General features: G+C 42.5%; 1 protein-coding gene across 3 annotated transcripts; it reads left to right on the top strand.

Moving 5' to 3' along the window:
* The first annotated feature begins 5,502 nt into the window (after positions 1 to 5,502).
* Positions 5,503 to 12,151, top strand: LOC119337789. 3 transcript variants are annotated; one of them, XM_037609976.1, is made up of 16 exons: positions 5,503 to 5,858; positions 5,987 to 6,040; positions 6,137 to 6,370; positions 7,229 to 7,327; positions 7,411 to 7,466; positions 7,756 to 7,867; positions 8,448 to 8,618; positions 8,763 to 8,978; positions 9,224 to 9,430; positions 9,525 to 9,731; positions 9,821 to 9,940; positions 10,030 to 10,314; positions 10,386 to 10,484; positions 10,569 to 10,981; positions 11,071 to 11,123; positions 11,847 to 12,151. In XM_037609976.1, exons 1-15 carry the CDS (start codon positions 5,787 to 5,789, stop codon positions 11,102 to 11,104), a joined length of 2,379 nt encoding a protein of 792 aa, XP_037465873.1. In that variant the 5' UTR covers positions 5,503 to 5,786; the 3' UTR covers positions 11,105 to 11,123; positions 11,847 to 12,151. The 3 variants fall into 3 exon arrangements, with proteins under 3 accessions (XP_037465873.1, XP_037465872.1, XP_037465871.1); XM_037609975.1 differs by having other exon boundaries at positions 5,503 to 5,891; positions 7,759 to 7,867; XM_037609974.1 differs by having other exon boundaries at positions 5,503 to 5,891.
* The last annotated feature ends 10,150 nt before the right edge of the window (positions 12,152 to 22,301 follow it).

Raw genomic sequence — 22,301 nt, 5'->3', positions numbered from 1 at the left:
CCACAAAAAAGCCACCATACCTACCTACATGGCATTTTCATAACCATTCCGAGCATATCGCCATGCACTACCATCATATTACATTACATGACTAGAGACATGTTTTCATTTTCTTTGCATGATCATAGTATGGCTAGCTCGATATTTTCATGTCTTGTCCTTTTTTATGTCTATGCTATGCTGGATGACTACCAGAGGCATTCATCATATAGAGTTTCTCTCATGTTTTTAGTTTTGAGTTTTGACTACATTCAGTTGAAGTAAGTCATTATAAAGTATATTGTTCATCGTTGTAAGGTGTTGCTACCAGAAAAAGGAAAAAAGAGAGGGAGAAAATCAAAAGATGCACCACGTAGGTGCCACAGAAAAAAAGAGAAAAGGAAAAAATATAGAAAAAGGTGAGCAAGAGAGAAGGAGCAATCATTATCCTTTTTAGTATACTCTTGTGCTTCAAAGTACCACTTCATGCATTGTCAAGTAGAAAGTTTCATGAGCTTCATATGTTTCATACTAGTGGGGAACCTACTCTATAGAACTTGGCTTGTATATTCCGATGATGAGCATCCTCAAAAGCTTGAGGTCTTCATGAGCAAGCAAGTTGGATGCACCCCCACTTAGTCCATCAGAGAGCGTTCACATATTCATACCTCTATGTGCATCCTAGTTGCATGGCAATCCCTACTCCTTGCGTTAACATAAACCATAAGGCCTTCTCCATTGCCTGGTGGTCAGCTGTTTGATGCAAGACTTTCTTTATTTTTGATTTCTCAAAACCCCAACAATTTCTATATTTCACTTCAGTGCGAGGCATAGGCTTGTGCTAAGTGATGCATAGGTAGTTGAGCGGTTGAATAACGCATACAAACGATCTTGCTATTGTACCTGGTATGCCTTGGGTTGGTGTTTTTGAAGCGATCGTTGATGCCTGATTTATTTTGTCTTTGATTGTGATTGATGCGTTCCTAACATAATATTGACCTTATCTCTAAGATTTTGGCAATGGGAATTTGGGCTCCACAAAAATATTTTCCTCTTTCTTGACCTCCATGGAAATTGAACTAAGAGGATAACTTGTATTACTCCCTTGCTGGTTAACTTTTGCATGCTTTCACAATAAAACATGGATATCACTTTTGGGGGTTGGTTCAATGAATGTTTTAGAGTTGGTAGCATTAAGCTTTTGGTAGTCAACCTTCTTACTCGAGGACGAGCAAGGTTTAGAAGAGATATTATCTTAGCGGGAGGAAAATACTTGGTAATAAAAGCATCATTACATTTATCCCATTAATCAATACTATTGTGAGGTAAGGATGAAAACCAAGATTTAGCTTTGTCCCTTAATGAGAAGGAAATAATTTCAAACTAACAATATTATTATCCACATCTTTTTTCTTTTGCATATCGCATAGTTCAACAAAGATATTAGGATGCAACATCTTCATTAGGATTTCTAGCAATTTGTTCTTTCATAATAACATTAGCAATGCAACATTAATATCATATGACTCCGCACCAGTGGTGGGAGGAGAATTTGGAGTACTAATAAAATCGTCGTTATTAGTATTCGAGAAGTCACACAACTTAGTGTTTTCTTGAGATAAAATGGCAATCAAGCAACATAGCACACAAGATATTTTTGGTATTATAAATTTTGATTTTTAAGGAGGCTAATAAAGGCAAAATAAAAGCAAGTAAAAAATAGAACAAGTAAATGATAATGTGTATGAAGGGAGCTTGAGTTGTTTGATAAATCTCCCCGGCAACGGCAGCATAAATTCTTCTTGCTACTTCTGAAATGCGTTGGGATTTCCCTGAAGAGGAAGGGTGAAGTAATATAGTAGCAGAAAGTATTTCTCTTAGTAAAGAACCAAGGTTTATCAAACCAATATGAGATTCACTCAAGCGACATTTAGCAGTACCTACACACACAAGATCAAATACATGCACCCAACATGGGCAAGAGGGGTGCCAATCCCCATATACTCGTTAATTGCAAGGATTAAATCTAATAGTAGGAGATATATAAATTGCAAAGTAAATAAATTACAACAAGGTATTTAGGATTTTAGTAATATGATTTAAATGGACCCCGGGCCATAGCTTTCACTGGAGGCATATCTCTCGAGAACATAGCGATGCGGTGGGTGAACAAATTACTGTTGGGCGGTTGATAGAATAGCGCATAGTTATGATGTTATTCATGGCATAATTAGTACATATGCATTACGTTCATGACAAGTGGACCGACATCCATGTACATCTACTACTATTACTCCACTTCAAGAGCGCTTCTATGCTTGCCTCTAAGTATTAAGTTCAGAGTAATGCATTAAGTATGATGACATAATGTAGAAAAAATAAGATCAACTAATATGATCGAACCCCATCGTTTTATCTTTAGTAACAACAATATAAATACGTGCCTCGCTACCCCTCCTGTCATAGAGTGAGGACACCGCACGATTGAACCTACTACTATGCACCACCTCCACCGAAGATCTAATCATTAACTTGGCCAAAGATAACTCGTAGATTGGAAAGAATTACATAGCTATAATAATCACACATAATAAAGTTCAGAATATAACTCAAGTACTTTCAAGAATAATCTGATCATAAACCCACAGTTCATCGGATCCCAACTAACACACCAGATAAAAGGATTATATCATATCGATCTCCAAAGAGAACATTGTATTGAAGAGCAGAGAGAGAGAGACAGAGAGAGAGATCCAGCTACTGTTGTGGACCCATATGTCTGGTGAGGAACTACTCACACATCATCGGAGGTGTAGCAAGGTTGATGTAGAGGCCCTCCGTGATCGATTCCCTCTTCGGCAAAGTACCGAGGAGGCCTCCAGATGGGATCGTGGAAGATTAGAGGCTTATGGCGGTGAAATAATTGTTTCGGGTCTTGCTCCAGCGGTTTCTGGATTTCAGGGAATTTACAAGCCTATAATTAGGTCAAACGGAGTTGTGAGGGGGCCACAAGCTCAGACAGCGCACCCCCAGGTGGCGCGCCATGTGAGCTTGTTCCTCTATCGTGCGGCGTCTGGTCTCCCCTCGAAGCTTGTAGGGTCCCTTCTGGTCTAGAAAAATCCCCGTAAAGTATCATCGTGTTTGGACTTCCTTTGGTACTGTTTTTTTTGTGAGACAATAAAATAAGGAAAAACAAGAACTGACACTTGGCACTAGGTTAATTCCCAAACTTGATATAAAATTACATATGAAACATACAAGATTGATAATATAATGGCATGAAACAATAACAAAATTATAGATACATGGAGACGTATCAAGTGTTCTCATATGTGGATCACTGGTCATAAAATCAACAAATCTATCAACATAATCGACCATCGTGCTAGTTTGAGAAATTTTGAACAATTGCTTGAGTAGTGTGTGATGTTGATTTTGGCCAAAGCAACTCTGCAAACTGCAAAAAAAATCAGTCCAAGTGGCACATGGCTGCGTGCGTTGCATCGATTCAAGCCAACGCGAAGCCGAACCCTCGAATTGAGTCGTTGCCAATGAAATCAATCGATGAGATGGAGTTCCCCATAACTTGAACTGACCCTTCGCAATGAGATTACCACAGACGAGGGTTAGAACCATCAAACCGAGGCGAATCAGATTGAACTCCAAAGGAATAAGCATCCCCAACCTCAACTAACACAGGATCACAAGCATCAAAGTTTCAAGCAGATACTTGCAACTAACGTGCACCACGAAATGGAGGGGGAACATACGATTGACCTTTTCCTCTAAAATCTGTCTCGACTCCGCCACCACCAAAAGCAACTTTGCCATGCCTTGAACCGTTCAAGCGCGTTGTGGATGACCCTTCCATCCTTGGCGTAGAGTCCTTCACCCCCTCCGCATACACTTGCTCGAGCTCCATGTTCATCTCCACAGGAACACCATAAACCCTTGCCAAAATCAAACCATTCATAGTTCGGTGTTGGCTTCAATCATCTTTCCCATAGCCTCAAGGGGAGTCTCCCCTTTGACCCTTGAGTCGCTGACTCAGATCGGACCCGAAATCGGCGCGGAGGAGCTTGTAGACCCCGTGCCCCTCCTCCGATAACTTGTCCATGGATGCGGCTCGACATCGGTGCCGCCACCGCGTGTTGTAATTGTGATTGGGAAGCTTCAGGACCACCAAATTTGATACCAACTGCAAGGGACTCGCTTGATCTACGAAATTGCGCTAGGGTTCATCTCCAAATCGATTGGGGACTTGAGTTTTCTGTAACTGGCTGCCCACCAACCCACACAGCTACAAGAGATAGTACATCATCGGCCGAAGTTGCCATCCAGTTCCTTCCAACCTTGACCTCGCTTACAAATAGCTATTTAAAGGAAATGACCGTTAACTTAGTTAACGAGCCCAAGTTGGGTCGGAAACCACGCGGCAGTTTCTTCGGTCACTTGGGCCTTGACGCCTTCGACCCATTTGCCGCGTTTGAATCCAGCGCGCCTTGGACTTTTGCCGGATGGACTACAGTGCCAACACCTGTTGTCGCCCGTCCCTCTTCATCTGCAGGTGTAGTCCTAGGTGCCAGAGGCAGTGATGGGCGTTGGTGTCAAGCTTAGAGGATTTTTCCGATCATAATTGTAATTTTCTTTTCTTGGCTAGTGTTCCTTTGTGCAAGACTAACTACTATTTTTTTCCAGTTTTGTCAGGTCGGTGTTTAGGCTACTCATAGTGAGAAGTATCATAATACACTAGTATCATATGCATGATGCTAGTATATGATACTACCTTCATAGTGCATAATATCATAGAGTAATATCATAGATTATCTTATTTATTGTCATACATGACACCAAATAGCATAACATTTAATATGATACAGTATCTATATATGTTACTCTAACCTTCTCTTTCTTCTTAATTCTTTGTCACATCAGCGTGTTTGCTATTCCCAAGTGTATGATACTGGCTAAGATACAACCACTATGGCCAGCCTCACTTGACTTGTATTACGATTTCTACGATATACTCCCTCCGTTCCTTTATATAAAGTGTATTTGTTTGTTGATAAAATTTCACAATGTAAGATGCATTTCTTCTAAATCCTCGTAATTCCTTTTTTATCCTTTCAAAAAGAGGAAAATATCTCTCACGTGATTGACTGTATATCTCCTTGTATCAAAAGAAGGAAACTATCTCTCTCGATTGCATGTATCTCTTACTTTCTTGGACTCACTGATTTACTTGCCACTAACCAACTAATTTTCCAAGGGTAATTTTATTCTAACACCTATATAATTATGCACCTTGGTCACCGTGCCAAAAATAATACACCTTACATAAAAGAATGGAGGGAGTAGTATGTAAAAATAATAATAATAAACATTTCTTACAGTGGGCAAGAGGCAATCATGCAACATGGCACAAATATGTCACGGGCCGCGGTCGTGACCCTGAATCCCTGACAGACTGACCCCACCGCCAGATCACTGGTACGAAGCACATAGACACGCTCTTCCTCTCGGTGTCTCCACTCCCTGTGCTTTCCATTCCGCCGCCTCCTCCTCTCCCCCAAGCCCCAAATCGCACGCCTCGCACAAATCCCCCCCGAGAATTTCCGATCGCCTCATCCGCAGCTCGCGTAAACCCTAGCCCCGCAGGCCTCCTCCCCCTCATCGGCCTCCAGCCGCGCTTCGTTCGTCCGGGCTTCCTCACGGAGGGCCGCGCCGCGGGGACTAAACCCTAGCCCCGCCGCCAGATCCCGATCCGGCGCGGTGGGAGCCAGTCCTCACCCCGCTCGCGACGCGAAATGGAGGCCGCGGCGGCGCGCAAGGAGTGGCGCGCCGTCCCCGACGCCCCGCTCCGCACCAATGGCGCCGAGGTCGCCCCCCCGCCGCCTCGGTCCACCCGCGTGGCAAAAACCCTTCCTTTCCCCTCATCGCCGTCCGTCTGGCTATGCTGCCCTTACTCACGCCGCGTCTCCGTCTTTTTGTATTGGTGTTTCTTTAGGATGCTGCGGAGCGCGTGAAGATGGCGCAGTCCGAGGGCAGGGTCATCTACCAGGTGTGTGTGTGAGCGCTTCCTCCTCCTAGCAATGCACCTGTGCTTGGTTGATTTTGGCGTGGTTTGAATCGGCGTTGGATTGGGTTCTTGGTGCAGGATGAGTCGGGAGGGCTGGAGGACTTCTGCTCGATCACCATTGATGGGAGCGGTGGGCTCAGCGAGGACATCCTGCAGCAGCGCCTGCAGAGCATTGTGCGACAGCGGGAGGAGCTGCAGCAGGTCGAGATCGACCTGCGCGCACAGGCCATCGCCCACCCACAGATCATCGAGGTGCAGCGCCGATTCGGGGAGGCTACCAAGGAGCATGCAGTAGCAGCTGAAAAGCTCAAGGTTGTGTCTCTTCCCTTTTGATGTGCTGGTTGTTTCCCTACTCACTAGGCTGCAACAAGTACTCCTGACTTGTTCATTGCAGATGGCATGGTATAGTACTGCTTAGTGGTTGCTTGGGAAGTAGTACATGCTACTCCCTCCGTAAAGAAATACATTTTGAAAGCCATGATTGGCAGACAGCTATCACCTTTGGTGGTTGTGCTCTAGCTTGCTGTTATTTTGGTTTTCTCCAAGTGCCGAGTTCTGTGTTATGTTGACAAGAGATGGTGTAGCTCTGCAGGACTCCTTTCTTGTATTTGTATTGTTCGCATTTTGTGTGTGGTTTTCTGCTGATGAGGAAAGTTGAGTGGTGTTTAATGGCTTAATGCTCTTAAGATAGTTACGTGATGCACAGATGTAGGTTCATTACTGCTATATAGGCACCCCCTCTGACTCCAAAAAGAGCGCGCACACACTTTCAAGATTTGACTTTGACCATGAATTTAACCAATAGACAATGTAGGTTACATGTCACAAAATTTATACCATTACATCTGTATCCGAAAGAATTTTCCAATGATATAATTTTCAACTTACATTATCTACGTATTATTGGTTTGATCAATGGTCAAAATTAAATTTCAAAAAGCATGTGAGCCCTCTTTTTTGATTCGGAGGCAGTAGGATGCAACTCATGCAAGGTAGCTTCAGATTAGCTTATCTAGCCTTCTAGTTTGATTTCAACCACACAATTTGTTGGGTGTTACCCTGAGTTGTTTCAGTAACACATGTAGCCAGCGTCTAGTCTGGTGATATAATTGATGCAGACCTTGTGTTGCCCTTGCCGTGGGAAACAAAATTAATGTCCCGATTGAACAGGAACAACTACATGAACGGGAGAAGTACATTCTTGAGCTGGAAATGAAATTGGATGATACACATAGGGAATTGGATGCTTTGAAGATTGACCATCAAACGGTTGGTGGTCTTAACTATTACATTGTGCAGTATTAACACTGAGTGCTTATGTTATTTATTGCCGCCTTTGTTCTTTTCGGCAGGTATGGGCAAATCAAGATCTTCTTAGAGAACAGACCAAGGAAATCGCAAGTTTCAGGTATCATTGGTACCTTGTAGATGTTTATGCATGGAACAATATCTCTCAAGTTGGAAATACATTTGTGAAATTGCACACCTTAAAACTTCCTAGCATAAATCCAGAGTTCTAGATCAATGATCATGCATCAGAATTATACAATTCCTCTATGGTCTGCTGTTGTGTCAAGCTACATCACTAGATCTCATCCTTTTTGACTAAAAACAAACCACCACACACTTTAATTTGCTGCCTTTTTTCAATTTATAACCCAAAAAGTGTATGCCTGATGGTTTATTATTTTGTGCAGAAGGGAGCGTGATAATTCTGAAGCTGAAAGAGCCCAACATCTTAAACAAATTCATGATCTGCAAGAACATCTGCGAGAAAAGGAAAGCCAGTATCTTGCATTAGAGGAACAGGTATTCTTCTCTACCCTTTTGGTTTTCATTTGTACTCCCTCCGTAAATAAATATAAGAGCATTAAGATCACTACTCTAGTAATCTAAACGCTCTTATATTTCTTTACAGAGGGAGTATTTTAGATGATCCATGCACTATGTAGTAAGCTTCCATTAAATTAAATCCAAAAACATTTTTACCGATTGTGGTATGGATTACAGTATCATAGTTTGCTTGATCTCCATTAATAACCGTTTCAAAGTCCACTTCAAATTATTCACATGGCAGTGTCATAAAATGAATATAGTCCTGTAATAATTAACATGCTTGTCTCTTAAAATGTATGTACTGCAGTAACATCATAATAGAACGCGCTGGATGTTACCCCCCTTTCCAATATTTCATCTTTTATAATCGCAGGGTTTCATAATAGAACGCGTTGAGAGGCTCTTGGGCATTATTTCAGTTGTGTTAGTTTGTTATATTCATGACTGAGCAATGAACTATGTTATTTGTTTGTGGGGACATTTCTTTACGAGCGTTAGCATTCAGGCATTTTAATGTCCAGGCGTTCACGAATGAACATTTTATTTTGTCCAGCATAGGGTTGCTCAAGACAACATTCTTTATAAAGATGAACAGTTGAGGGATGCTCATGCTTGGATTACACGAGTTCAAGAAATGGATATCTTGCAGTCTCAATCACTACAAGCTGAGTTGCGTGAGCGTACTGATCAGTTTGGTCAATGTTGGGCTACTTTCCAGCAACAGGTCAGTTGTTAAGTAGATGCCTTCTTTATGTTACTCATGTCTGATTTGTGCTACTATGAATTTCTTTGTGTGGTATTTCATGGTTCAGTTGTTTACTCTATAATATTAGCCTTCTCTTTACTCGACTCTCTTGTTCGTCTCCAGTATGTTGAAATGCAGCAAGGTTTTCTGCATACAATACAACGACTCCAGCTAGAACTTATTGAGTTAAGAGACCGTACTGGAGAACAAGAAGATGTTTCGCAAGCTGCTCAGGAAGGTTCAGCTGAAGCGTCATATGTTCAAAGCAAGGGAAGCAACATGGCTGCAAATGGTAGTGCATTAGCGGATGGCAATCAGTCCACAAATGACTCCTTTAAGGTATTACTCATTTTGAGCAGAGTTGTCAGTGTGTGTCACCAGTGATACAAAATATTGTTCCAACATTTGCTGCGTTACTTTATTTAGTGTATTGTGACTACCTTGTGTTTGTTGTTTTAGTGTCGGTGTTTCTTACCCTTTCCTGTTCCCCCCAGTATTTTTATTTAGACTGTCATATTTGTTTTGTTGATTGTTATATTTTATTGCTTATGAATAGCCTAAGCATGTTTTGATTTTTTTTCCAGGGAAATAATGCCCATGCTGTACCTGTTGTTCCACCACTATTGGGACTAAGTGGTTTTGTTCCTCCTGGGCAGATGGCTGGGATGCATTCTTATATGCTGCATCCTCAAGGTATTCCTCAATCTTTAGCTTCGCCCAACTCTGGTGTTCCTCAGTTTGGTACTTTTCAGCCTACAATCCAACCCACCTTACACTGGCCTAATCAACAGGTAATTTATTATACTCACAAGCACTTCGTTTATTGTCATTGTTTTACTGACAGTGACACTGCCTTCTAATTTCGAAATGATTCCCTTCATTTAGGAAACACAAGCTGCCTCACAAACACCTGATGCAACGAACTATCACCCATCACAATCAGATCAAAATGCATTACAACCAGCTGCTAGCAACAATGTTGAGCTGTCGTCTGGGCAGAGTCAGGTGACCCATCCAGAGAATCTTACAGCTCATGGCGAGCAAGAACAACGTTCCACGAGTGTGGTTGCTGAATCAACTCATGAATCAAAGGTTAGTCTGTTTACTTGTATTTGTTTGTGTTCCCTTTAATATATTCCTTTTAATTTAATTCTTGCTGAAGTAAAAAGAACTGTTTACAGGTCATGGAATCCAATGTTACCGAACATTTTTACAATGAAGAGCAAAAAGCCCATGATTCATCTTCGAGTGCCAGCTCTACTGGAAAGTTTGAACGCCAAGAAGAAAGATCAGAATCAAAGGTTTCTTTCTAGTATTTACTATTGTTTGCTTAATAAAATTCGATGGATGTGTAAGCCTCTTATATCACTCACACTCTATGTACAACCAGGGCGAGAAAGTTGCATCTGGCAAGCAGCCTGTGGAGCATGTACCTAGGAAGCAGAATCAAGCTTCAGATTCTGCTGGGTCAACAACCCAGATCCACATGAACAATATGGCGTCAGAGTTAAAGTCTAATGTTGTGAATCAGTCCGACACACTTGCATCCGCAGGTGGTGGTGTGGGTTCACTGTTACCAAAGGACCCTGTCCTTCTAGACGAAAGATCTCTTCTAGCCTGCACTGTTCGTGCAGTCCCTGCTGGATCTGATAACCGAATCAGGATAAGTTCAACTGTGAGTGGCCACTTTTGTGATTTTGCTTTTGTTTAGTGGATCATTTTCTGATTTGTGCGCATTCTTTGCAGCTGCCAAATAGGCTTGGGAAAATGTTGGCCCCTCTTCATTGGCATGACTATAAGAAAAATTATGGGAAGCTAGATGATTTTGTAGCTAGTCACAATGAGGTTTATTTTCCCTGCATTAATTTTGTCAAACATTTTGTCAGTGTATTAATATTCTATTATTGATAAACCTATTTGCATCTGCAGCTTTTTGTGATTGAGGGAGATTTCATCCACCTTCGTGAAGGAGCACAACAGATCATTTCAGCTACAACAGCTGCTGCTAAAATTGCTGCTGCTGCTGCGGCTGCATCATCTGCTTCTTACTCATCGTTGCTGCCTTCAGTTGCTGTTACTCCTGTGGCACACACCACTCGTCAAAAGAGAGGACCTGTTGTTGATTCCAGATCTTCAAGTTCAATGCCATCAGGAAATGGCTCTACTACTGCTAAATTTGGCAATCAACACCAAGCGAATGGCTTTTCCGATGAAGTTCGAGCTGGGCAGTCATCGAGGCACACAGCTGCTGCCAATGGGGGAAGACATGAACGAGTTGGTCCCCCTACACATGACAAAGTCCCAAGTGCCAGACATGGTTATGGAGGAAAGCAACAGGGCAGGTATGGTCTATTCCAGATTAGATGTTAAAGCTCAGATATATATGCCTAACTCTAATGCTCATTTGCTGCAAATTACTCCTGTATTTCAGATCTGCAGGGTCCGAATTCAGTTCAAGAAGATAAGTTGGTAGCTTGTCTTGAGGTACGATCATGTGTTCTGATGTAAAAAGTCTTTCTCGGTGATCACCTAGACCCTTTTGAAACCGTCATGGTTGTTACTGTTAATACTACCTCAGTCTATTTAGCATTCTAATCGCGTTAGTTTTTATCTAGAAGATTTATTGTTTCTAGATTTACTTTATTTGAGAAATTTCCATCCACAGTGTAGTAGATACCCACAATAATTGGAACTTTGCATCTTCATGTCTTGCACCAACCAAGAGCGGACAGAAAAACAGGAACACTGTTCATTTACTAGAAGGACAGCATGAAATGGAAGCAATACCTTTTGATTACCTAGTATATAAATCAGATAATATGTGGAATTGTCCAGTTGAAAAAATAATAATAATGTCGTGATTAAAGTACATACATATGTTGTTGTTAGCTACTCCCTCAGTTCGCAAATATAATATGTTCTATCATTTTTGTGAATCGAATGCCTAACATGTTTGTGTGTTTGTTAACTCATTTCAGTCCGTATACAGTTGATATTGGAATATCTAAAACATCTTATATTTATGAACAGATGGAGTAGCATTTTATCTTAGTCACCTTTGCGAGACAGTTAATGATTTAGCTTTGCTGACATTGTAAAGAGATATATCTTGTCTGGTGCTAAAATACTACTCTCTCCGTTCCAAAATATTTGCTTTCTGTTTGGAACTCAGCATAGAGCTGACATACTTAATTTTTCTGACTGTAGGTGGTCCGATTGGTTTAATGGGCGGTGAAGTGGCATATCATGTCCAAGTTGGTTGCGTTTTGGTTTCAAATGGCTGAAGATGCTGCTGAATTCATTATTCAAAATTTAGTTGTGCACCATTGCTTTATAACAGTGCCTGCCTGCATTGCTCTTTACCTTATTTTGGCAAGTTGTCCTGAAATCCTAGCCCAGAATCAGAAAAATACCGAGGAAGTTTTGCAACCGTGTATGTGGTGCACACTTGAATTGATTGCGTCGAATGTCTGGTTACGTGTCGAAGATGAGTACTAGCTCTTCTATTATGATGTCTCCATACAAAACTAGCATCCATTATAAATGTTCGCTTGTTAGTGAGAATTGCGACAGATTGCCTAATTGACCGCGCTGTAACGAGGTAGCGCGGACAGCCCGTTGGATTGCACTTGCTGACTTGCCCTACCTGCAAGAAGAGTAGCCGTCGCTCCGGATGACTGAGCCTGTGCTTCCGCACAAAGCAAGCAGCTCCTAAGCCACACTTTGGCATTTGCTGCCCCTGACTCTACCCCTACCGTGCAAACGTGTAGCTGCAGAATACATGGACCTGTGGCTTCTCATTGCTCATTAGGCCGCTGCTCTTTTGTTTTGGGACGCCATGTCATGCCACCTTCTCTCCCCTCGTGTGCATACGTACGCTACGCCTGCCTGCTCTTAGTCCTTAGAAGCAGGTACTCACTCCGATCCTTTTTACTCTGCATATAAGAATTATCTGAAGTCAAACTTCACAAAATGTGACCATATTTATATGAGAAAATAGTAACATCTATCATGCTAAAATTATACAATATGAAACGTCAAGTCATGACGCATCTACTCGTATTGATTTCATATTGTGAATGTTGGTAGTTTATTTTATAAAGTTGGTCAAACTTTGCGAGGCTTGACTTCAGATAAATCTTATATGCGAATTAAAAATGACCGGAGGAAGTATCAGCTCTTGTGTGGACATGTAGTTCGTGGGTTTGAGTTCACATGCACCCTTATGCTACAGGGTGTGTCCTTAACATGAGTGCAAATTTTTGCGATGAAATGACATCGCGGGGCCTGAGAAAAAGAAACTGTTTTCAGAAGCATTTTGAAGCAACAATTTTCTTTTTTTGCCTAGACCTTGATGAATTTCATTCCATCACAAAAAATTGTAAGCATGTGAAAAACACATCAATGTTTATTGCCAAAACAATTATCAAGTTTCTTTAGTATTTCTTTTGGATTTTACTGTAGCAAAGTGTGTGAGCTCGAGTTCACAAGAGCACTTTGGCCTTGTGTTATTTATTTCGCCACTCTCTTTGCATGCCTATTGTGTTTTACAGAAAATACTTGGCACATACGCCAGTCAACTTTTTCTACTGACCATGTGACACCGTGTCAGAAAACTTTGAAGCCAATTATCCTGTGAAATGCGTCATTGAATTGGCACCCATTTTTTTTGTGATATTCTCAACACCATCGAGCTGCTGCGAGGGCAACTTCACCAAGTTATTTGACAAAACATGTTTCTCCTTGTTCTCAATGCCGATTTGGAAACGAAGACAAGAGAATGTGGGAGGATGGTCTGGAACCTCTCTTGCTATTGGTGAAAAAAGAAGCGCTATACGTACTAGTGGTCACATGTCGAAGCCCACAAGTGGCCTCTGTAATGACCACCCCTAAACCCCATGAGCTAGCATGTCTGAGTGACGATGATTCATGGCAACTGTTTTCTAGGAAAGCATTTAGTGATGGTGCAGCGGAGCAAGCAGAGTTGGTAGCACTGGTAGAGGTATTGTCAATAAATGTAGGGGCCGCCTCTTGTTATCAAGACGATTGGTGGCTTGGTGCATTCTAAATTAACAAGTGCATGAACGGAAGGCCACAACAAAGAAAAATATTGGGGGTAGTGCCTATGGCAAAGCTGAGATCATCAATGCTGAAACTGAGCTATAGACACTTGTCATCTGAAATGAAGCGAATGTTTGCCTTTTGTTCATTGTCCCCCAAGGATTAGGAGATGGAGAAGGACATGCTGATCCTACTGTGGATGGCAAATGGTTTATTCAAGAGGATGGAACAATGGATTTGTCACAGAAAGGATAATTTATTTTTAACTATTTGGTTTGAAGATCCTATCTCCAAGATGTGAAAGCGAAGGAAGTTCTTTTTGGTGGGACAAGGTATACGATAATTTGCTGTAAAATGCATATGTATGACCTACCGAAAGATGTCACAGACGAATGTACAACCATGCAAGCCTTGATTCAACGGGGACAGTTGAATGTACAACCATGCAATTCTCTATTCCTTTCTTTAGGCAGTTCTGGCCCCAGTTGCGCCATCTCGTTTGTGCTGTTATTCAAGGTTTCTGTTTGGGGACAACGAACATCTCTCGGCTGATCTACGCTGTTCTTACCCTCATCCCTAAAGTCAAAGGTGCTGAGAAGATCACACAATTTAGACCTATCGCCTCATTAATAACTTTGTGAAGTTCCTTGCAAAACGGTTCGCCACTCGGCTTTCCCCCATTGCCCATCGGGCTCTTAGCCCTTTTCAGTCTGCTTTCGTCAAAGGTAGGTTCATTTTGGACGGTATCCTCTGTCTTCATGAGATTGTCCATGATATTCGTGTGCGTGGCAGTTTGGCACCAAGGCGGTCATTCTCAAGCTCGATTTTGAGAAGGCTTATGATTCGGTCAGTTGGAAGTTCTTGCGCCAGGTGTTGCTGGCAAAAGGCTTTGACGGGGCAGTGGTTCATAGGCTAATGCAGTTGGTGACGGGCGGTCACACTGCGGTTTCGGTTAATGGCAGGGTCAGTAATTTCTTCGCTAATGGCAGGGGCCTAAGGCAAGGGGACCCAGTCTTCCCTCTGCTGTTTAATTTCATCGTCGATGCTCTATCTCACATCTTATCGAGAGCGGCGGCGGCTGGGCATATCTCCCCTGTTAGCTCTCATCTTGTGCCACAGGGCATCACCCACCTCCAGTATGCTGACGACACAATTATCATGATGGAACATAACAAGGAGTGTATTGCCCACCTCAAGTTCCTATTGCTGTGCTTTGAAGCCTTGTCGGGGCTTAAGATCAATTTTGCTAAAAGTGAAGTTATTGTCACAGGGGTGTAGGATGCTGAGGCTCTTCGGGTCTCTCAACTTCTTAACTGTTCCCTGGGCTCTTTCCCTTTCAAATATCTTGGTCTACCTATTTCCCATGAGAAACTTCTGGCTAGAGACTTTGCTCCGGTAGTCATGAAAGTGGGCAATCGAGTTATGCCTTGGAGGGGCAGATACATCACTCAAGCTGGCAAGGTTTCCCTTATTAATGCTTGCCTCACTTCCCTCCCCATGTTCTTGATGGGTTTCTATCTCCTCTTTGGAGGGACACATGCGGGGTTTGATAAACACAGGGGTGCTTTCTATTGGAATTCGGTGGATAACAAACACAAATATAGGTTGGTGAAGTGGAAACAGATTTGCAGACCCAAGAACCTTGGGGGGTTGGACATTATTGACACCTTGATTATGAACAAGTGCCTTATCATCAAATGGTGGTGGAATATCACGACCTCATCTGAGAATCCTTTGTGGCTAAATATTCTCAAAGCCAAATATTTTCCTGTATCTAGCCCTATGTTTGCCCCATCGGTGGGTGGGTCTCAATTTTGGAAAGACCTCGTCAAAGTGCGCTCGGTGTTTCAATCTATGGTTAAATTTGTGGTTTGAAATGGTAGGTCTACCCGCTTTTGGTTGGACTGGTGGTATGGGGATTCTACCCTTGCGGTCTCTCTTTCCAAGTTCTTTTTTATTTTTGTGCGGACGTGGAGATCTCCATCTCTGAGGTCTCCGATAATAACTGGGACCTGGCCCTTCGACATTCTCTATCTCCTAAAGATTTGGATGACTGGTAGCGTCTTGTTGCTTGCATCCCTTCGCTCTCGGAGGGAGAGGATTCGGTGGTCTGGCCCCACTCCGCCTCCAGGCGTTTTTCTATCAAGTCCTTATATGCTAAACTCGTCTCTGGTTCCCTCACTACTAAGTTTAAGATGATCTGATAGGCTCGGATTCCCCCTAAGGTCAAAATCTTTTTATGGCAAGCCTTCAGAGGGAGATTGCCCGCAGCTGATCAGATTCGTAAACGGAATGGTCCTGGGTCCGATAGGTGTGCGCTTTGTGGGGATCTCAAGACAGGAATCACATCTTTTTTCCAATGTGTCCTGGCAAAGTTCGTCTGGTGCTGTATCAGGTCCTGGCTTCAGGTGTCCTGGAGTCCCTCCTCATTCTTGGACCTTAGTGCCTTGGCCGCTGGTTTATCTGGTGTCTCTAAACGGGTATTCTGGGTGGGGTTCACGGCCATTTGCTGGTCATTGTGGAATACTAGGAAAGTTCATTATTGAGCACTCCTTTCCTGCTAAACCTGTTGTCTGCTTATTTAAAACTTGCATGTTCTTGCAGCAGTGGAGATTATTGACTAAGAAGGTCGACCGCGAAGCTTTTGATCTGATGTCCCTTTGCTTCTTCAATCTTGCAACACCAGTTCGGTGGCTAGAGGAACTTGGTGGTCCCTTTGCCGCCTTGTTTTTCCTTTCTTGGCCCGCGTGCTGTTTACTGGCCTGGGCGCCATGTACCCCTATTGCTCTTGTACTCCTTATGTGTCGTTGCTACTCGTATGTCTGTCCTGTGGAACGCTGCCTCGTGGCTTTATTTATAAAGTATGTCTGATGCCTTTTTTCTAAAAAATTCAACATAGGGCATGGATGAAAGGTACCTGTCACATGTAGACTTTTACACGGGCTCCAGCGAAACAAATCAATGGATTATTGAAAGGCACAAAATGTCAACACTTTGTTAGAGGGATGTACATCCAAGAATCTTAAGGAGTTAAGACTGATGTCACTATGACCGCATTTTGTGTTCCTTCCAATATCCACAACAATGTCTTAAATTCAAAATATTTATGGTATCTTAACCTTTCTCAATGTGGCATCGTTAGATTGCCAAATTCTGTATGTGTGTTGTATAACTTGCAATCTTTGATGCTCAATGGTTGCTGGTAACTACTAGATTTACCAGAAGATACAAGTACCACGAGGAAGCTCATCCATCTTTATCTTTTTGGATGTGATAGTTTGAAACACATGCCATAAAGTTAGTTCACCGAACTATTTTCACACATTAACAACACGGGGAAGTTGTGATTGTACTACCATACCACTGTACCTTTTGTCCCCATCGTACATTTTTGCATCAAAGTTTGTGCAATCAAACTTCTCTTTTTGTTTCTCCCAAACAAAAGAACATTTGAACTCAAAACTTTGCAGATCAACATCACACAAGTACTACCATGTGCGGAAATGCTTTTGGATTTTTCGCACAATATAAATTTTGGAAAATGATACAACTCATTTGAAATTTGAAAAATTTATGTTTCATAAAACCCCTAGAAACATTTTGATGCGGAGCATCCTACGACCATCCCCATGTACACCATGACTACTCCCCAAGCCCCAAGTGGACATACGACGAGACCTAGACCTCGAGCATACGCCATTGGACACAAGGTGAACCCGCTCCTAAATGATTCCCCTTTCCATTCGAGTGAGACATGGTTGTTACCTATGTCAGGGATACTATGTGTGATCAGGTACATCGTCCGTCCCAAAAAAGGAGGAGGAGCAACCATCGTCAAGATTTGTGCAGAGTTTCTGCCAAGCCCGGAACTTCTGGCAGCCCGGAACCTCGGGCCAGCCCGGAACCTCTGGCACTCCACACTCCTAGTGACGCCCAGACACGCCAATTCTCTGTCCAGCCCGGGCCCCTCCTGAAACATCGCCTGGAACCTTCGGACCTCGAAACCTTCGGCCTGCCCGGAACTTCCAGCCCCCGAAGTCCAGTCCAGCCCCGACCGCGCCAACTCTCTGGATAGGCCGGACCCTCGCCTTGAACCTCCGGCGCCCGGACCTTCCGGCCCTGCCTGTGCGCATTAACTTGGGCCGATGCCCGTGTACCCCTTCGCCCACTTAGACTATATATACTCTTGTTCCTCCTACGTTTTAGGGTTAGCATTGTCTTAGCTCATTTTGGAGATTAGAGCATTGCTCATCCACTTGTACCCCTACTCCATTGGAGACCAAGGCCTCCTAGGAGAAGATCCCCCAAGTGGATTCAAGACCCCGTCAAGGGAAGATCCCCTTGTGGATTCAAGTCCCCATCTCCTCACGGATTGGGAAGAACTACCGACTGTTTGTATCGTCCTTTGTTGTGTTTGGATCATGTGTCTCATTGTGTACTCGGATCTAGCACATGTGTGATCATTTCTTGTTGATTTGAGTGTTTCCTCTCGTTTCCCCTCGTGTTTTCCCCTCGTGTGTTCATTGTGTTCTTCGCGGGATCCGCTCCATCGTCAAAGATCGGCCCCTAGGGTTCCACCCTACATCATGTTGGTATCATGAGCCATGTTGATCACGATTTTGGAGTCTCCCCCATCGTTTTAGCCTAGTCTTGTTTGATTTCGTCCTAAATTTCAAAACTCCCCACCAAAAATAGCCCCCAATTTTTTGATTTGTTCGTTTGGATGATGTTTTGTTGATTTTGATCCATGGATTCGTTGTGTTTCAAGTGGATCTAGCTTTCCCCATCTTTTCCACACTTTCCATTCACGAAACCTCCTCAATTTTGACCCTGGAAATCGAGTTTTTCCGCCCGTGTTCTCAGATCTGGAATTTGGGGTTCGTCCCGGAAGAAATTCCATGACCCCTGGAACTTTCGGACACCCCCAGAACGTCCGTCCTTATCCTGGGACTTCCGGGATAAACCGAAAGTTTACCCCAAAATCCCCTAATGTCTACTACACAACCTTCTTCTTGTAGATGTTGTTGGGCCTCCAAGTGCAGAGGTTTGTAGGAAAGTAGCAAATTTCCCTCAAGTGGATGACCTAAGGTTTATAAATCCGTGGGAGACGTAGGATGAAGATGATCTCTCTCAAGCAACCCTGCAACCAAATAGCAAAGAGTCTCTTGTGTCCCCAACACACCCAATACAATGGTAAATTGTATAGGTGCACTAGTTCGGCGAAGAGATGGTGATACAAGTGCAATATGGATGGTAGATATCGGTTTTTGTAATATGAAAATATAAAAACAGCAAGGTAACTAATGATAAAAGTGAGCACAAACAATATTGCAATGCTAGGAAACAAGGCCTAGGGTTCATACTTTCACTAGTGCAAGTTCTCTCAACAATAATAACATAACTGGATCATATAACTATCCCACAACATGCAACAAAGAGTCACTCCAAAGTCACTAATAGCAGGGAACAAATGAAGAGATTATTGTAGGGTACGAAACCACCTCAAAGTTATTCTTTCCTATCAATCTATTGGGCTATTCCTATAAGTGTCACAAACAACCCTAGAGTTCATAGTAAAATAACACCTTAAGAGTTAAGACACACATCAACCAAAACCCTAATGTCACCTAGATACTCCAATAATGTCACCTCAAGTATCCGTGGGTATGATTATATGATATGCATCACATAATCTCAGGTTCATCTATTCAACCAACACAAAGAACTTCAAAGAGTGCCCCAAAGTTTCTACCGGAGAGTCAAGACGAAAATGTGTGCCAACCCCTATGCATAAATTCACAAGGGCACTGAACCCACAAGTTGATCACCAAAACATACATCAAGTAGATCATGTGAATATCCCATTGTCACCACAGATAAGCACAGCAAGACATACATCAAGTGTTCTCAAATCCTTAAAGACTCAATCCGGTAAGATAACTTCAAAGGGAAAACTCAATCCATTACAAGAGAGTAGAGGGGGAGAAACATCATATGATCCAACTACAATAGCAAAGCTCGCAGTACATCAAGATCGTGCCAAATCAAGAACACGAGAGAGAGAGAGAGAGGGAGAGAGAGAGAGAGAGAGAGAGAAGAGAGAGAGAGAGAGATAGAGAGAGAGAGATAGAGAGAGAGAGATCAAACACATAGCTACTGGTACATACCCTCAGCCCCGATGGTGAATTACTCCCTCCTCGTCATGGAGAGCGCCGGGATGACGAAGATGGCCACTAGTGATGGATTCCCCCTCCGGCAGGGTGCCAGAACGGGCTCTCGAGAGGTTTTTGGTGGCTACAGAGGCTTGCGGCGGCGGAACTCCTGATCTAGGTACCTTTCTGGAGGTTTGGGTATTTATAGGAGGGTTTGGCATCGAGAACAAGTCAGGAGGACCCACGGGGTGTCCACGAGGCAAAGGGGCGCGTCCTCCACCCTCGTGGGCCCCATGGGACTCCTCTCCGATAACTTTTTGTTCCAGCATTTTTTATATTTTCCAGAAAAAATCTCCGTTGATTTTCAGCGCATTCCCAGAACTTTTATTTCTGCACAAAAACAACAACACAATAGTTCTACTGAAAACAACGTCAGTCCGGGTTAGTTCTAACCAGATCATACCAAAAGCATGTAGAAATGTTATAAACATGTCATGAATACATCAAAAATTATAGAGACGTTGGAGATGTATCAAGCATCCCCAAGCTTAAATCCCGCTCGTCCTCGAGTAGGTAAATGATAAAAACAGAATTTTTGATGTGGAATGCTACCTAACATATTTATCAATGTAATCTTCTTAATTGTGGCAAGAATATTCAGATCCATAAGATACAAAACAAAAGTTTAATATTGACATAAAAACGATAATACTTCAAGCATACTAACAAATCAATCATGTCTTCTCAAAATAACATGGCCAAAGAAAGCTATCCCTACAAAATCATATAGTTTGGCTATGCTCTATCTTCATCACACAAAATATTTAAATCATGCACAACCCCGATGACAAGCCAAGCAATTGTTTCATACTTTTGATGTTCTCAAACTTTTTCAATCTTCACGCAATACATGAGCGTGAGCCATGGACATAGCACTATAGGTGGAATAGAATGGTGGTTGTGGAGAAGACAAAAAGGAGAAGATAGTCTCACATAACTAGGCGTATCAACGGGCTATGGAGATGCCCATCAATAGATATCAATGTGAGTGAGTAGGGATTGCCATGCAACAGATGCACTAGAGCTATAAGTGTATGAAAGCTCAACAAAAGAAACTAAGTGGGTGTGCATCCAACTCGCTTGCTCACGAAGACCTAGGGCATTTTGAGGAAGCCCATCATTGGAATATACAAGCCAAGTTTTATAATGAAAATTCCCACTAGTATATGAAAGTGACAACATAGGAGACTCTCTATCATGAAGATCATGGTGCTACTTTGAAGCACAAGTGTGGTAAAAGGATAGTAGCATTGCCCCTTCTCTCTTTTTCTCTCATTTTTTTTTTGTTTTTGGGCCTTCTCTTTTTTTGGCCTCTTTATTTTTTATTTTTTTTCGTCCGGAGTCTCATCCCGACTTGTGGGGGAATCATTGTCTCCATCATCCTTTCCTCACTGGGATAATGCTCTAGTATGAAGATCATCACACTTTTATTTACTTACAACTCAAGAATTACAACTTGATACTTAGAACAAAATATGACTCTATATGAATGCCTCCGGCGGTGTACCGGGATGTGCTATGATTCAAGAGTGACATGTATGAAAGAATTATGAACGGTGGCTTTGCCACGAATACGATGTCAACTACATGATCATGCAAGGCAATATGACAATGATGGAGCATGTCATAATAAACGGAACGGTGGAAAGTTGCATGGCAATATATCTTGGAATGGCTATGGAAATGCCATAATAGGTAGGTATGGTGGCTGTTTTGAGGAATGTATATGGTTGGTGTATGGTACAGGCGAGAGTTGCGCGGCATAAGAGAGGCTAGCAATGGTGGAAGGGTGAGAGTGCGTATAATCCATGGACTCAACATTAGTCATAAAGAACTCACATACTTATTGCAAAAATTTATTAGTTATCAAAACGAAGTACTACACGCATGCTCCTAGGGGGATATATTGGTAGGAAAAGACCATCGCTCGTCCCCGATCGCCACTCATAAGGAAGACAATCAATAAATAAATCATGCTCCAACTTCATCACATAACGGTTCACCATACGTGCATGCTACGGGAATCACAAACTTTAACATGAGTATCTCTCAAATTCACAACTACTCAACTAGCATGACTTTAATATCACCATCCTCATATCTCAAAACAATCATAAAGAATCAAACTTCTCATAGTATTCAATGCACCTTATATGAAAGTTTTTATTATATCCCTCTTGGATGCCCATCATATTAGCACTAATTTTATAACCAAAGCAAATTACCATGCTGTTTAAGACTCTCAAAATAATATAAGTGAAGCATGAGGGATCAACAATTTCTTCAAAATAAAACCACCGGCGTGCTCTAAAAAGATATAAGCGAAGCACTAGAGAAAATGACAAACTACTCCAAAAGATATAAGTGAAGATCAATGAGTAGTCAAATA

Source organism: Triticum dicoccoides, chromosome 7B, assembly GCF_002162155.2.
Source record: "Triticum dicoccoides isolate Atlit2015 ecotype Zavitan chromosome 7B, WEW_v2.0, whole genome shotgun sequence".
Classification (NCBI taxonomy): domain Eukaryota; kingdom Viridiplantae; phylum Streptophyta; class Magnoliopsida; order Poales; family Poaceae; genus Triticum; species Triticum dicoccoides.
The sequence above is the reverse complement of the archived record's forward strand: the minus strand, read 5'-3'. Positions and strand labels throughout refer to the sequence as shown.

Bases quoted from the DNA above. Each gene is read 5' to 3' on its own strand.
- LOC119337789 (XM_037609974.1), top strand. From the start codon at position 5,787: ATGGAGGCCGCGGCGGCGCGCAAGGAGTGGCGCGCCGTCCCCGACGCC. The intron at 7,328-7,410 runs GTTGGTGGTCTT...TCTTTTCGGCAG, and splicing joins TGAAGATTGACCATCAAACG to GTATGGGCAAATCAAGATCT. The intron at 10,315-10,385 runs GTGAGTGGCCAC...CATTCTTTGCAG, and splicing joins GAATCAGGATAAGTTCAACT to CTGCCAAATAGGCTTGGGAA.